Below are 15,154 nucleotides of genomic sequence, written 5' to 3'. Positions count from 1 at the left end.
AACATACGAAAGCAATTACAATTATGTATTAAATGATGTGTATAATGATATATTGTTATTTTTTACCCAAATTTACCAAAAAAATAAAATAAAACCTATACTTACCACATACAAAATAAAACATCGATCAAAATTTCAGACAATATTTATTTTGTATTTTCAAGTTATATTATGTCAAAGGTTATCTTCCGCAAAAAATGTGAAATTTTATACTTGTTTACACAAAAATGGTATTTTGATGCTAGTACGTTACTAAAGATTCAATTTTATTATAATTGGTATCATACAATTGCTATTAAAATTATATGTCAAATGATGTGTTTGATAACACAATAATATATTAATGTTGTTATCTAAAAAGGACCAAAAGACATATTTTTCGACTTTTTGGCTAAATTAATAAATACATGTCTTATTTATTAGAAATATATATTACCAAACACAAAATTAATTAAATTAAATTAAATTAAAACTTTGTATCTGATACTTTCTAAAAAAACTGAATTCTCATCATCAGGCCTTGTCGCACTGAATTCTGGATTTTAGTGCCAAATTTGACTAAAAAAATTACAAAAATTTTCTGTAATTTTCTGTAAGTACTAAAAATCAGTCTTAAGATGATTTATTTTTAGCAATGTTGGCAGCTCGGGCCAGATCAAAGCCTTTAACGGGCAGCAGTTGGTTCCCAGGCCAGGTGGCTGAATACCGGGAATTTTAGGGATGGATGCTAATTTCTTGGAAAATACTACATTACGAAATCAATGAGTATTTCAGTATTCAATCTTAGAACAAATCAATTAGAAATAAGTATATAAGAATTTAAGAGTGTCTATTCCCCAAGTTATAATGAACAGGGTATCACTAACTTTGTTAGTTAGAATTTGTGCACCTTTCTCGACCATCAGTTACATTCTACACTATACCAATTTAAGTTACACTAAAAACTGGTTTGTGAACTTTTAATTGATTTGAGTTGATTTTTTAATCACTTGTATTGTCCGGATTAATCGATTCAACGCCTTAGATATCCCGAATATATGGAACTGATGGTGTAGAATCAAGAGCTTCTATTAATTGAAATATGGGTTTAAAATGTATTAACTTGGTAGAAACCTGTTTCTTTTTTAAATTTGAGATAAAGTTATATACAAGGTCAAAAACAACTAGTTGAGTTGAGGAGCAGGACTGTAAGTTTATAGCTGCAGAAATAGAGGTGTGACAAAAGTAAGAAAAAAAAATCAAAATTATTCTAATATCAACAAATTTGGGAGAGCAATCATAATTCGGTGAGTTTAGTATTAATAACTTGTTTTTTCCAGATTTATCGAGTCAACACCTTCGATATCCCGAATACGTGAAAATGGTGGTCTACTGGTATCATTATCCATTGATTTTAATTAATAAAAAAGCTATACTTTTTCACAATATATTTAACTATAATATAGTCCTCATATATACATTCTATAATGTAAGGTTTCCCTTATCAAAATAAACTAAATAAATGAAAATAAAATATGTATACAATATTTTTATATAACTAAGCTGCAAGTTATTTATAACTAACGGTAAATACTGTTAGTGTATTTCTCAATAAATAATGATATATTTACAGTAGCATAACATAACATAAACTGTAGGACTATATGCGATAAAACATAAATAAAAGCTACGTACTGTTACCCGTACAGATGACACCTGCATCTTTTTTCCAGGAACAGTCGTGCACTCCTATTCCACTGTTTGCGCAATCAGTAAGACTTGATTCAAAACCGCTGCACTCAACTTCGTCCAGGAGAATATTGCCCGACCCTTGTCCAAACGTGGCTGACGAGACGGCCGCTATTGCACTACCTAGGCCTAGTGCTCTGCATACAACACGAGCGTCTCTTATATCCCAGGCATCATAACATACCGTACCTGATCGTCCATCAACGGTTACTTCAACTCGCCCTTCGTTGCTGTTACCTCCACCGACAAGTCTTAGGCCTACTTCTGAGTTAGATTTAGAATCTGTAAAAAGGATAACAATAATAATGACATTAAAATCAATAAAATTATGTTTTTTATTCTTCACAGCAATTTGACCTCTGAAAGGTCATTGTTTGTCAAAAAACGAGAGTGCCTAAGACGACTGAAAAGCGGAGTTTCCTTCTTTTGTTCTGCCGGGTAAAATCAATTACTTTAGGCGAGGTTTGTAGACTAACCTACTCGTACCAACGTCCGCATGTCGCGCTAGTCTTATCCTACTCTAGGCCTAGACCAGGGAGTTGTTATAACAACTCCCTGCCTAGTCTAGCTAGGATGGTATAGGCCTAGCCTTGAAGACGAAGGTCCCAATGAAAAACAACGTCGCTCTTTGATAGCTAACATTGTCTATTTAACATCACAATAATTCATTACTAGACCTATTTATAGTTGTTTTTTTAATTGTACTCCACAAATCTCAGCCGATACCTCGCACAACTGTACAAAGTACACCCCCCCCCCCACAAGTCAGTCAAGCCGAAAATTTGGAGTTAAAGAGAGGAAAAATTGTACCCATGAGTTCAGTGGCGATCCAGCAGTGGAATGAAAGGATAGCTCGATTATTTCCCACCATGGGAAATATGGGGCTAAGGTGGGCGTGGCGGCGAGAACCTCATATTGTGCCCCACCCCCCATCAGAAAATCTCTGGATCCGCCCCAGGGGACTTGGACATGGCGCTTAGAGACCTTTGTTTATTTGCACCTTATAAATCGACCTATTATTATTATCATTATTATTAATCATAAATACAGTATATATCAGATATTCGCACGATGTGCATTAGAAACCGCTGTATCGAAACCGTACGATTCCGTGGAGTAGCCTGTACGCGATTTTTTTTCCGTACGAAACATGTGCATGAAACTTCACTCGGGCCATCTCGGTTTGACTCGAGTGAGTACGATACGAGGAACTTTTTTCTTTTGACCTCCTGAATTCTGCAATGAGATTTTCGGGTCGATTCAGCCGAGACGGCCCGAGTGGGATTTCATGTAAATATTTCTTACGGAAAAAAAAAATCGCAGCCTGTACACTAACAACGGTTTGTTTGTACTATATTTGTCTTCTCCAGTAAACGTCGCAATTAGGGCCCTAGCTGGATGGTGTTATTATTATCAAAATAATTATAACTCCATGGCTGGTATCGATAATACTAACTGGTGTTTATTTCATGATTAGTCTATATATTGATGTTAGCTTTCGAATAAAAGTATTATTGTCTGGAAATCCTGGCATACTTAGTTGAGGGTCTTAATTTGCGGGGTCTGATATTTCGAGTGGGTCTGATATCTCGTGGTCTTAGGTCTTAGCTTTCGTGGTCTGAGCTTTCGGGACACCCTTTCTAGACAATACCTTTATTCGAAAGCTAACGTCAATATAAAGAACTGACTAATAATAAAAATAAACACCATTAAGTATCATCGACCAGCTAAGGCCCCTATTTGCGACGTTTACTGGAGAAAATACAGTATAAAACAAACCGGCTATTCGCACTCCACGGAACCGTACGGTACGGTTTCGGTACGTTTTCGATAGCGGTTTCTAATGCACATCTATCGTGCGAATACTGTATCCGATACTATGGTTCTCGATCGTTCTCACTCTTTATATTTTAGGATAGTTTGTTCTTCTTTTTACATTCACCTTACCTTTCTTTTGCTTTTTTTTTTGTTTTATATTCGGTTTCAAAATAGTATATAATAAAAAAGATAAAATTACTAAAAGCATAGAACATGAAACCAGGACCAGTGGCGGATCCAGCGAAAGGGGTGGGGGAATGAGGGCCCGCCCCCACCCCCAAATTCAGTAAAACCGAAAATTTTGAGTTAAAGAGAGGAAAAATTGTACCCATGAGTTCAGTGGCGATCCAGCAGTGGAATGAAAGGACAGCTCGATTATTTTCCACTTTACACCAACCATGGTGGGGCTAAGGTTGGCGTGGCGGCGAGAACCTCATATTATTCCCGTAGCACCCCCCCCCCCCCTCCCTTTTCAGAAAATCTCTGGATCCGCCCCAGAGGACTTGGACATGGCGCTTAGAGACCTTGTTTATTTGCACCTTATAAATCGACCTATTATTATTATTATCATCATTATTATTATTATTATTATTATTATTGTTATTGTTATTGTTATTGTTATTGTTATTGTTATTGTTATTATTATTGTTTATTATTATTATCGAGAAACGATCGAGAATCATAATGCAGTATATATCAGATATTCGCACGATGTGCATTAGAAACCGCTATCGAAACCGTACGGTTCCGTGGAGTAGCCTAACAACGGTTTGCAATACTTTTTTGTTTTCTCCAGTACGCAAATAGGGGCCTAGCTGGTACACGGGGTTATTATTATCAAAATAATTATAACTCCATGGCTGGTATCGATAATACTTACTGGTGTTTATTTCATGATTAGTCAGTTCTATGTATTGATGTTAGATTTCGAATAAAGGTATTATTGTCTGGAAATCCTGGCATACTTAGTTGAGGGTCTTAAGTTGCGGTGTCTGATATTTCGTGTGGGTCTGATATCTCGTGGTTTTAGGTCTTAGCTTTCGTGGTCTGAGCTTTCGGGACACTTGCGAAAGGGGTGATCGCTGCTTGCGGAATATGAAAGCCGCATGGCATAGTTAGGGCATGGAGCAGTTAGTTTAGAAACTACGGTAAGAGTAGGCCAAAATATCTTGGTAGTCGGTTGAGACAGTGTAACTAGAGTGAAAACAATGGACTATCACTGTAATTATAATATCTCTATGCCTAGACACTGTTTACATACAGCATGGTCTTTGAAAGTATAATAAGCAGCGTTGAATCTCAGTTATGGTCGGTTATTTATGGTAGTTTATAGTATAGCATACGAATTAACTGCTATAGTATTACAGATTCTGAACGATAAACGTTTACACACCGGTATTATTTCCCACAAACATGTCGTTCATATTCAATATGAATAGGCATAGATTTATATAGCAATCAGATTATTATAAACATTTTACCAAATCCGACGATTTATTATACTATACACATAATATGGTACTGTTTAGGTTTAGGCTGTCTACCCAATTAAATATTGAATAGCTTCATATTTAAAACGATCAAAATCAGATGAAAATAAAATATAGCTCTCTCTGAGTTATAGGCGGTTCTACAAAAATCCTTAAATGTTAGCAGCCAATAAATTATGCAAAAGAATACAGTCACTGTCTGTTAATTGGCATGCAGGGACATTTTTTATAAAATAAATGGGAACAAAACTTTTAATTGTAAAATAATACGTTAATGACTGTGTCCGAAGTATTCGTAAAATTGTCTCCAAGCATTTCAAAACTTGTATATCCTTCAGAAGCAGTACTACTATAGCATACAATTGCTACTACACACGTCATATGTAGGCCTATATATATAACTGTAGGCTAACTCAAGGGTCAAATAACTGTACGTGCCAGATTCAATATCATGTTTTTTTTTAATACTTTTAAATACCAAGCTGTACATAAACTGTGTTACACTAATACAATTTTTACAATGTCTTGCCTACCAAGGCCGAGTATGTAAGATATTTTAGCCTACTCCATAGCGTTCATCTACGCAAGCACTGCAGTTAATTAGATACACCACTGAGTCTGTTTCGCGAGGTGGGGGGGGGGGAATGTCTGTATGCATTTTCATGTGTATCACTTCACCTAACTGACCTGAAATAACACACTCTATAATTTCTGCCTTAACTGTATGGGAAAGAAATTATGAGGCCCGCTATCTTGTCATCATTTAGGTCCCGGGTATTCGATCATTATGAGGTGGTGGCCACATCAAAGGCTGTTGTCAAATATGATGAAATGCAGTAGCATGCGGAACTGTGGGGATATACAAATAACTCACACCTTATGTACTCCTCACTTCTAACATCGGATATACAAGAAGAAGAAACGCATTGGCATATTTAGGACGGACGCGGGTGCCTGCACGTGTACCCCTCAAGTAAAGAATTTCATTGTGTTAAACATTTTTAAATAGGAATCACTTTGCTAGCAAATAGCTGAAGAGCAAAAACCTTTGACTTAATATACACCACAGGGTTGGCGGAATCAGTACGGCAGGTAATGCGGCCGCCGTACCAATATTTTGACAATTATCAAAATTTAGTTTAAAGTCACTTGTAGGTACTGTTATAAAATTATTATGAGTATTATTATTATATTTATTTGTTATTTGTTAATAACTATGAAGGCTCAGAAACAATGGAACTAAATTTAGCCCTTCAAAGTAGATTGCGGACTGTCGAGTACCTTTGCAAAGCTTGTACAGACTAGAAATATAATACAAAGAAAAACAAAGAAAGCAAGGTACCTGACTCTGAACAGGTAACTTCTGACAAGAATACCATGGATAATATTATTAAAGAATATTGGTGGTTTAACCTTGGTAAATTAAATTGGGAACCCCACGCTTTTTGCGATAGTAATGTTATTAACAAACATGTTAGAGTGATATTAGAGGTAATAACATAGGCCTATCCGTAATTGATTATGACGAAAAATCACCCAATATTCTAGATGACATCCATATCTCATTCGATGACGTTAAAGATGCTATATCAGAGGCAAAAAACAATAAATCGCCTGGCATTGGCTGCATCACGAATGAGCTTATCAAGAATTGTGGTGATAGGTCATTAACATTTATTTTAAATAAATGTATTGATTTCCAATGCATCCCTTATGCAGCGGCGTAGCTAGGTGAGAACGGGCCCCAACCGGGCCCTTTGATATGAAGCGTCAACCGAGAGCCGTGGCCTGAGTTGTGGCTGTTGGTGTGTGGTTGTAGCCGTAAATCTTCCCTGTGGGGGAAGGGAATCCCTGAAAAATCCAACGTTTCAAATTTTCAGAAGCCGTATTTTGAATCTAACGAATGCAAATTGTAATATAGGTCTGATTCACGTTTTCAGAACATTCATCTTTTTACTCCCTATCCCTAATGGCCTATAGACTAGTAATAAATAAAAATGATAATCGGATCCTTCGTAACTATTTCAAGAGGGGCCTTATGCTTTCTCAAATATTTTGAACTGGCGATCTTATGTTTGAGCATAGCTAAACTTGACGTAGCAACATTCGCTTAACTATTTTTTTTTTAAATTAAAATTTTCTCTATAAAAACAGTTTACAATTCGATTAAAAACGCCTAATGGTTTAGTGGTCAATCACTATCATCGGACAAAGAAGGAGGATCCTATCAAAGTATGCAATCATTGTGACCAGTTAAAGAGATGGACTTGTAGCAGACGATCTGATTTAGCTGTCAACGCTAAAGAATACTCAATAGACACATTACTGTTTTCAATGCTACCAACAAAATAATGGAGAACATTTAATTGTTTATAGTCCTTGGTTTGAACACCAATGCAATGGCTTGGCAAAAGGGTATATGTGGCAAAGTCAGAAATCTCGTGGATAAACTTGATAGCAATTGGTTTAAAATGTATTGTTAAATAGGGGATACTATCTGATTTCTTTGTTTATGCTGTCGAGGGCGTTAAGCAAGGCTGTGTCTTGTTCCCCATTTTGTTTTTTAAAACGAACTTGCAAGGACGCTGAAAATGTACAATGTCGTTATATTTAGTTGGAAAGTAAACTGCCTCTTTTGGGCGGATGATGTAATTTAATAGGAAATATTGCTGCTTTATATTGCGTGACAGGTTTAAATGAAATGGAAACTGAATTATGATAAAGCCAATGTAGTTGTACCTGGTAAATGTACTAATAAAACAAAGCATTGCAAGATGGGTAATCACTACATTACAGAGGCTGACAGTTATAAACATCTGGGTGTTAACATTTCAAAAAATAATTTAGAATGTACCCATGATGTTGTGCGAAAGGGAAGTAGGCTAATTGGACATATCAAATCCAATATAAATGGCCAAGATAACTTTATTAGAGTATATTAGAGGATGGAATTGGTAAGTGATCTCTTAAATGATAATGGGGATTTTTTTTCCTTTGACTTTTGGCTTGCCAGAGACATACAAAAGAATTGGTTTTTAAAATGGAGAAGTGTGATTGCTGCAATCCCCAAACCTGCAGGAAGACATTGAGTCATGGTTTTAATAGAAAGGATTGTAAAGGGAAGGGTCTCCAAATGTTTGAGGAGGAAAGAATGACAACAAAAAGCAATTTATCAAATAATAATTCGTAGATTTATTGAACCACTTACCGCCCAATTCAAATATTGTAGTGAATATGAAAATGTGGACAAGCTCTAAAATTTGGTGGAATGAGGCAATGCAACAAACAATCGTATTAGATTACAAATCAATTATTTTGGGGATTAATTTTCTTAAACGTGACTTGATGTTAAAAATGACTTTTGGGAGCCGAATCGGAATTTTTTAGTTAGCTTTTAATATTTTAAAATTTTGCTTACATATAATTTTCAAGTGGAAAATATTGCCATGGAAAGAAATACTATGTATGAGTTCACAGTTAAATGAAGTAAAATAGTTGATTTAATCTGAATTGCCCAGGGGTTTTTTATTTGTATCAACATAAAAAAAATAAAAGAAATTTGTAAAATTTAGATTTAAAAGAAGGTTGTAAATTTATGGGATTGTTTATGTGTAGGTCGAATAATGATGTTTGTTCATCATGTTAAAGGCCGGTGGAGTGGGGCGGTGCGAGTACCGTATTTATAAGAAGGTCGTAAACTTCTGGGGATTGTTTTCTTTAGTATCCAAAGTGTACAAAAAAAAACAAACAAACAAACAAATAAGGGGAAAAAAGGAAAGAAAAAATAAAAATATAATTTTATTTATTTTATATTTTATTTTATTTTATTTTTTGTTATGTGCATTTGTGTGTCCTTGAGCACGGGACTTCTTTTGTTTTTGGAAATAAAAAAGTAAAATAACGTGGTAAAGAAAAACAAATTTGCATGTGCATTATCTGCATAATAGTGATAGTGATTTAAAAACTTGGAAAACATCAAGTTACAAATTAGTCAATACTTAAAGCACGAAGAAACACACCATTACTAGCTGTACTAGGTGATCTGGGCTGAGAAACAATTCTCCATAACAAAAGACAATTTGAATATTTTGGAATAATAATCGATAGTCACACCGTTGGCATAGACTGCTACAAAATGCATTTTTGCCATGCATGATAATGATACTAATAACTCTGAATTTGATCATTTTCATTGAATCAGCTAGTATTTCTCGTGATACAATGTGGTTTACTTTATTCAATTGTATGCATCATGAATTATATAATAATGGCTGTTTAAATAATACTAAATCATCCTTATGTGAATATAGAAAATAAAAGAAGGTATCTAAACTAGACAGATTACCTCTTAATAATAAAAACGACAACAAAAATCTATGGTGCTCAGCTTCAATTCATACTTAAGCTTGAAAGTAGAATAAGCAAATGGAATAAGAGTAATCCTGGTATTTGTCTTTTATCAGACACTTTTACTAACTAATAAACAAAGAAATCCGATCAATAGAACTTTATAAACTCAAAATCAATCTTTGTATTTCATTGTTGTTTCATTTATTTAATATATTTCGGTCAAATTATACTGCGGTCATTTGTGGAGATTGTACCATGTGATGCCAGGCTATGTGACTTTGCGAGGTATATGTTAACAAAGTTAGGGGAAATATCAAGCATTAGATCTGGCCAAAGTCAATGTTAAGTGTTAAGTGATTGATTGTTTATCCTGATCCTGTTCAGTTTTCAGTACAGTATTCTAAATGTTGTATTTATTTTGTTTATTCTGTATATACAATTGTTTATGTTATCTCGTTGCCTACATCTATCAGACTATTACTAAGATATTTATTGACGGCTCCACTACACATTAACGGATACTATTCCATCTAATGTAACTTACTGCTTCTTCAATATTTAGATAATTTTTAAACCATTGTAGAGGTAAACCACGAATACCATAATAGGCTAATTTAGACAAAAGAATGCTATGATTAATTGTATCGAATGCTTTAACTAAATCGATAAAAAATACCAATCGTAATATTTCCTTCATCTATGTATTGAACTAATTGATTAGCTAAATTAACTAAAGAAAGCTTTGTACTATAATTTTTGCCGAAAACCATTGGTATTTACAGAGTATACTATTCTTTGCAATAAAATCTAACAATCGATTATTCACAATCCTTTTAAAGACTTTACTTAAAAGAGAAAAAAATGAAATCGGACGATAATTACCAAAAGCATCATTGGCACCCTTTTCTAAAATATGGGTCACTTGGTCCAGCTTAAGAAAATTTGGGGAAACACCAGTAACAAAACACAAATTAATAATATAAGTGAGTGGTTCTGCGATAACAAAGGATGAATCTTTAAGTAATCTTGCAGATAATTGGTTATGACCAGTCGCTTTCTTGTTATCTATATATCTTAATAATTCTTCAATCTCAATATTTATTACAGTTTTCCAGAAAAAAGAACTGCTAACAGGATTTTTCAAATAATCATTATAACCGTAATCTGGACAATGTATATTATTTTGCTAAATTAGAGCCAATACTTTCAAAATAATCATTAAATGCATTACATTTTTGTTCAGTAGAAGTGTATTCAGTATTGACCTCATTTAATGAAGCTCTGAGTTTATCTGGGTAAATTTTCTTAGCATTATATGTGCCATCTTAAGTATACCATTTATAATACCCCAAGTTTTACTCTTTATAAACATGTCACCATAACAATTTTTCTTACCCTTCTAATAACACCAGTAAGTATATTTCTGTACTTTTTATATCTAACAGACATATCTGGGCTAAAATTTGATTTTACAAACTTTATTCTTTATCTTATTTTTTTGATGGCGTACAAGTTACGATCAGTGCATTATTATCACAAACATGAGAAAATATAGAATAAAAAATTATTATATGCTATATTTACATTATTAGAATTATAGACATCGTTCCAGTCAACTTCAGCAATGTTATTACAAAAATGTTATACGTTTATTATCTATAGTATGTTTTTGATCATTTATACTTAATAGACTTATAAAAAAATTTCAAATAAGGCAACAGGAGAATGGTCGGAAACATCAGTAGCAATTGTACCAACATGTATAGGAAAACGATGCATAATTGTATAAATGTGATCAATAATAGTACTATGGGAGCGTGTCACCCTGGTTGGAGAAGTAACCAACTGATGCATGTATAAATATTCCATAGTTGTAATACAATTATTAGATTGAATTTCTAAGTTTCCAACATCAACATTAAAGTCTCCTAGTAAAACACATACTAATTCATTTATTTTAATTTTTTCTAATGTGTGGATAATACTGTCCTGGAATTCTTTTACATTAGTATTTGGCTTACGATAAATAATTCTAACCATGATTGTTACACTATTGTTGACCTCTAATTTCAAACCCGATTGTCTCTACATGTGTATATCAACATTAATAACTCTATATTTTAATGATGAATAAATATAAGCTCCCACGCCTCCACCTTGAGAGCCTTCAAGGCATAATTCATTAACTTGGCTCTTCCATTTCCTTTTTTCAATAAGGTCGGCGCGACACAACAACAACAAAAATAGCAGCAGCAACAACAACAATAACAACAAAAACAATAACAATAACAATAACAACAATAATAACAACAATAAAAATAATTATAATAATAATAGTAATAATAATAATAATAATACTAAAACACTGCGAAAATGTGACTTTTGTCTACTTAGTAAAAATACCACATCCTTCTTGCACGGAAACTGTTGCACACGTGACTAGTAGATTATTGTTAGTCTTAATAGGGCCTACATTGCACACGAATAGAATTTAGTATTTTAGTTGAAACACTAGACTAGTAGGTGCTACCCAAGGAACTCGATGGTTTAGCACACAATCATTAGCTGCGAGTAGGCAACACAGCTTTGGTTTTGATTACAATGAAACATTAAATTGCAAAACAAAGTGTTTATAATACGCACACAAATCAAACCAAAACTCTCACACAACCGCCCTCTCTCCACAGAAATTAGTTTATAGTACATAGGCTAGGCACGAGCAATGACCAGGAAAGAGATCAATATTATCTAAGATGAAAAGATAAATATTAAATTGTCATTTATGAGGGCTTTTAAGTCATCATTGGAAATTCAAAACCAAAACATAAACAAAACAGATAAAGTTCTAAAACTTGACTGGAAATTTTTAAATGTTTCAAACAGAACAGTAAAAAAAACCCATTATAACGATATAATATTAAAACATTCAAATGCAGTATAACGTTATTAGAACAGTAAAATATACTATAAAAACATTAAAAGACAGTAAAAGTATTAAGATATATTATTAAAACATTGTACGATGATAAAAAAAAAACAAAGAGCAGAATAAGCATTAAAATAGTATAACACTAATGTAATGAAATGTAGTGGGATTTGGTATAGCGCATTATACCGAAGTCTCAATGCGCTGGTGATGCGTGGACTAGGAACTCGATCAATTACTTTCTTCGCCCCTAAGGGTCCCTTTATGTCTGTGCTACCCGGTAACCCAGTACCAGCAACTCTCGTCGTCCACCACAGGGGCTGTCTGTTCCAGTACACCGGGGTATCCCCCTACCCGTCTCGAAGGATGTACTGGGTTCTTTATAGTGCACACGAGCCATTGTATACACTGGGCCTACGGTTTATAGTCCTTATCCGAGAAGACTTGTTCTACCACCAGAACCATAGGCGAGCGTGCCGTTCGAACCAGCGCCGATATTATGGCTATAGCTTGCGGCGCCCCTGCTAACCGCTCGGCCATTCGACTCGCCTATTGCATTTATGTTGAGAAGATAAAACCAGATTTAAAATAGTATAAAATTACTGAGTTTAAATAAAATACATATAGGCAGAGAATTATGTAAGAAATTTTCATTAAAAATGTAAAGCAGCAATGGAGAGTTGGGATAATCACCTTTTGGCACGTCTAATAAATACATGGATGGAATTATGTACAAAAGACTGTCTAAACCTCTTGGTTTTCGATATAGGTGGAGTTAATCTGATACCAGAGACAATGAACAAAATGGGAGTACAGTAGATGTGTATTATCATTCTTTATGTCTTTAACTTTCTTAATAATTTTCTCATTAAAAGCGAAATCCAGATTCATCATGTTATCACCAATAATTCGATTTGCTTTTTGTTTATTCTTTCAATACGCATTTGTCTTTCTAGGTCATATTTCCAAAGATACAAACGATGCAATACGTCATAATACTTACAATCACAGAGTTATAGAATAATCTTAATATAGTTCTATCAATGTACATGTTACTTAATTACCTAATTCCCATTCTTTGTTGGCTCTTACTTACTAGTTTATCTGTATTGTTTTTCAAATTAAGTTTATTATCAAAAAGGCAACCTAAGTATTTATATTCAGTGACCACAGGTGAGCTGAATGGATCATCCTTAATAGTTATGGATTAAAACAAATATGGCATGCTGTTATGTTAATTCAAAATATTGCTCGATTATACATGTTTGAATCCATTATACATGATGTAATACACCCACTTCGTAAATAACAGAGGAGGCCAGGTTAGACAAAAAAGCCCAAATAAATCGTTTCCATAATCATTTGGTCATTCAATTCTCCATATTCAATCAATTTTCTAGTGGCCCGCGTTGTATACTCTGCTTTGCCTTGACTTAATTCAAGCGAGGCAGACCGCGACTTGATGATTAGTACGCTGCATTTTAACAGATTTTCTTCAAATCCAGTGAAATATCACCTAAATCCTTGAATACACTAGGTAGTCAAAGAAATTCACACCATAGGTTCTATCATATTATGAAAAGATGTACCTTAAAAACTGTACAGGCACTATGTACATATTAACAATACAATAGAAAAAAAATGTTGTGGGGGTGGGGTGGGGACGGGGAGTTCCGATCGGATAGTTGCAGCCCCTGCATCAGCCCCAGATTATTACGGGCCTTCCATTATTTTAAAGAATAATAATACGTTACTATAGAATAATTCTTTTACGATTTAAACAGTGACCTACTAATTAATCTTATCATTAACTTTTAGCTCTAGCACAGTATGGAAGTTTCAAATTCAATGCTCAAACTTGAACATAATTTAACATTTAATATCTGTAAGCTGTGCACAATTATACTCGGTACTAGAAAGGGTTTGGACACGTAACCGAACAATAAATCTAACACATCCACCCATTAACATGTTCACAAAAATTGTCGGCGAATCGTCCTATCGGTAAACTGTCATTCGACGAAATGTGGTGTAGGCAAAATCTCGTGTCGGCGAATGCTATTTCGGTCGAAAGTATACATCGGCCAAATGTCTGTCGTTGAAACGTCAGGCCACGAAAATTAATCATCTAAATATGCCACCTGGTGACACATCCACCCATTAACATGTTCATAAAAAATGTGTTCGAATTGTCTGTCGGAAAATTGGCTGTCGGCGGAATCGTCCTGTCGGCTAACTGGCATTCGGCGGAATGGAATTTCGGTCGAAAGTCTGTTGGCCAAATGTCTGTCGGCCAAATGTCTGCCGGTGAAATGTCCGGCCACGATAGTACGATACACCGTTGTAGTTCGTATTTTATATTTTCGATATATATATATATATATTTTTTTTTTTGGCATAGGAACAAGCCATAACTTCGATGCAATAAATATTCTATCTATTACTGCGAAGATGTACATATTTAAATGCAACCACCTTAGAATACTTAGTTTTTAATCACTTTAAAACTATCGTAAAACGAACGGTAGAAGTTAAAAAGCAGATTGCTTTCAAAAACAATAGATTGACTCGCATGTTCTTAAGTGGAAACGCTTAGAATGTTAAAATTCTCTTTTTCAGATTTCAATTGCTTGCAAAAAGAATTGATGTTTTACTTTATTTTTTATATATTTATTTTAGGTTTGTTTTGTTTTGTATATTGTTTTCTGAATCAATGCACGCTTTGTCGGCGACAACCTTTGTTTTTACTGTAATTTTGTTGTGTTTGAAAATGCTAATAATAATTAAAAATAAAAAAATAAATAAATAAATTTAAAAAAAAATAATAATAATAATATCTATT

At 34.0% G+C, this 15,154-nt stretch overlaps 1 protein-coding gene across 1 annotated transcript in view; it reads right to left on the bottom strand.

Moving 5' to 3' along the window:
* Positions 1–1,666: 1,666 nt before the first annotated feature.
* LOC117110358 (galectin-3-binding protein-like) overlaps positions 1,667–15,154 on the bottom strand; it is a 15,651-nt gene continuing 2,163 nt past the window's right edge. Inside the window, exon 3 of the mRNA XM_033253051.1 lies at positions 1,667–2,010. Coding sequence (XP_033108942.1) covers positions 1,667–2,010 — 344 coding nt within the window. The remainder of the gene's footprint in view (positions 2,011–15,154) is intronic.

The sequence above is a fragment of the Anneissia japonica genome, unplaced genomic scaffold (assembly GCF_011630105.1).
Source record: "Anneissia japonica isolate Jap-2015-1 unplaced genomic scaffold, ASM1163010v1 scaffold2969_len165980_cov149, whole genome shotgun sequence".
Taxonomy (NCBI): domain Eukaryota; kingdom Metazoa; phylum Echinodermata; class Crinoidea; order Comatulida; family Comatulidae; genus Anneissia; species Anneissia japonica.
The sequence above is the reverse complement of the archived record's forward strand: the minus strand, read 5'-3'. Positions and strand labels throughout refer to the sequence as shown.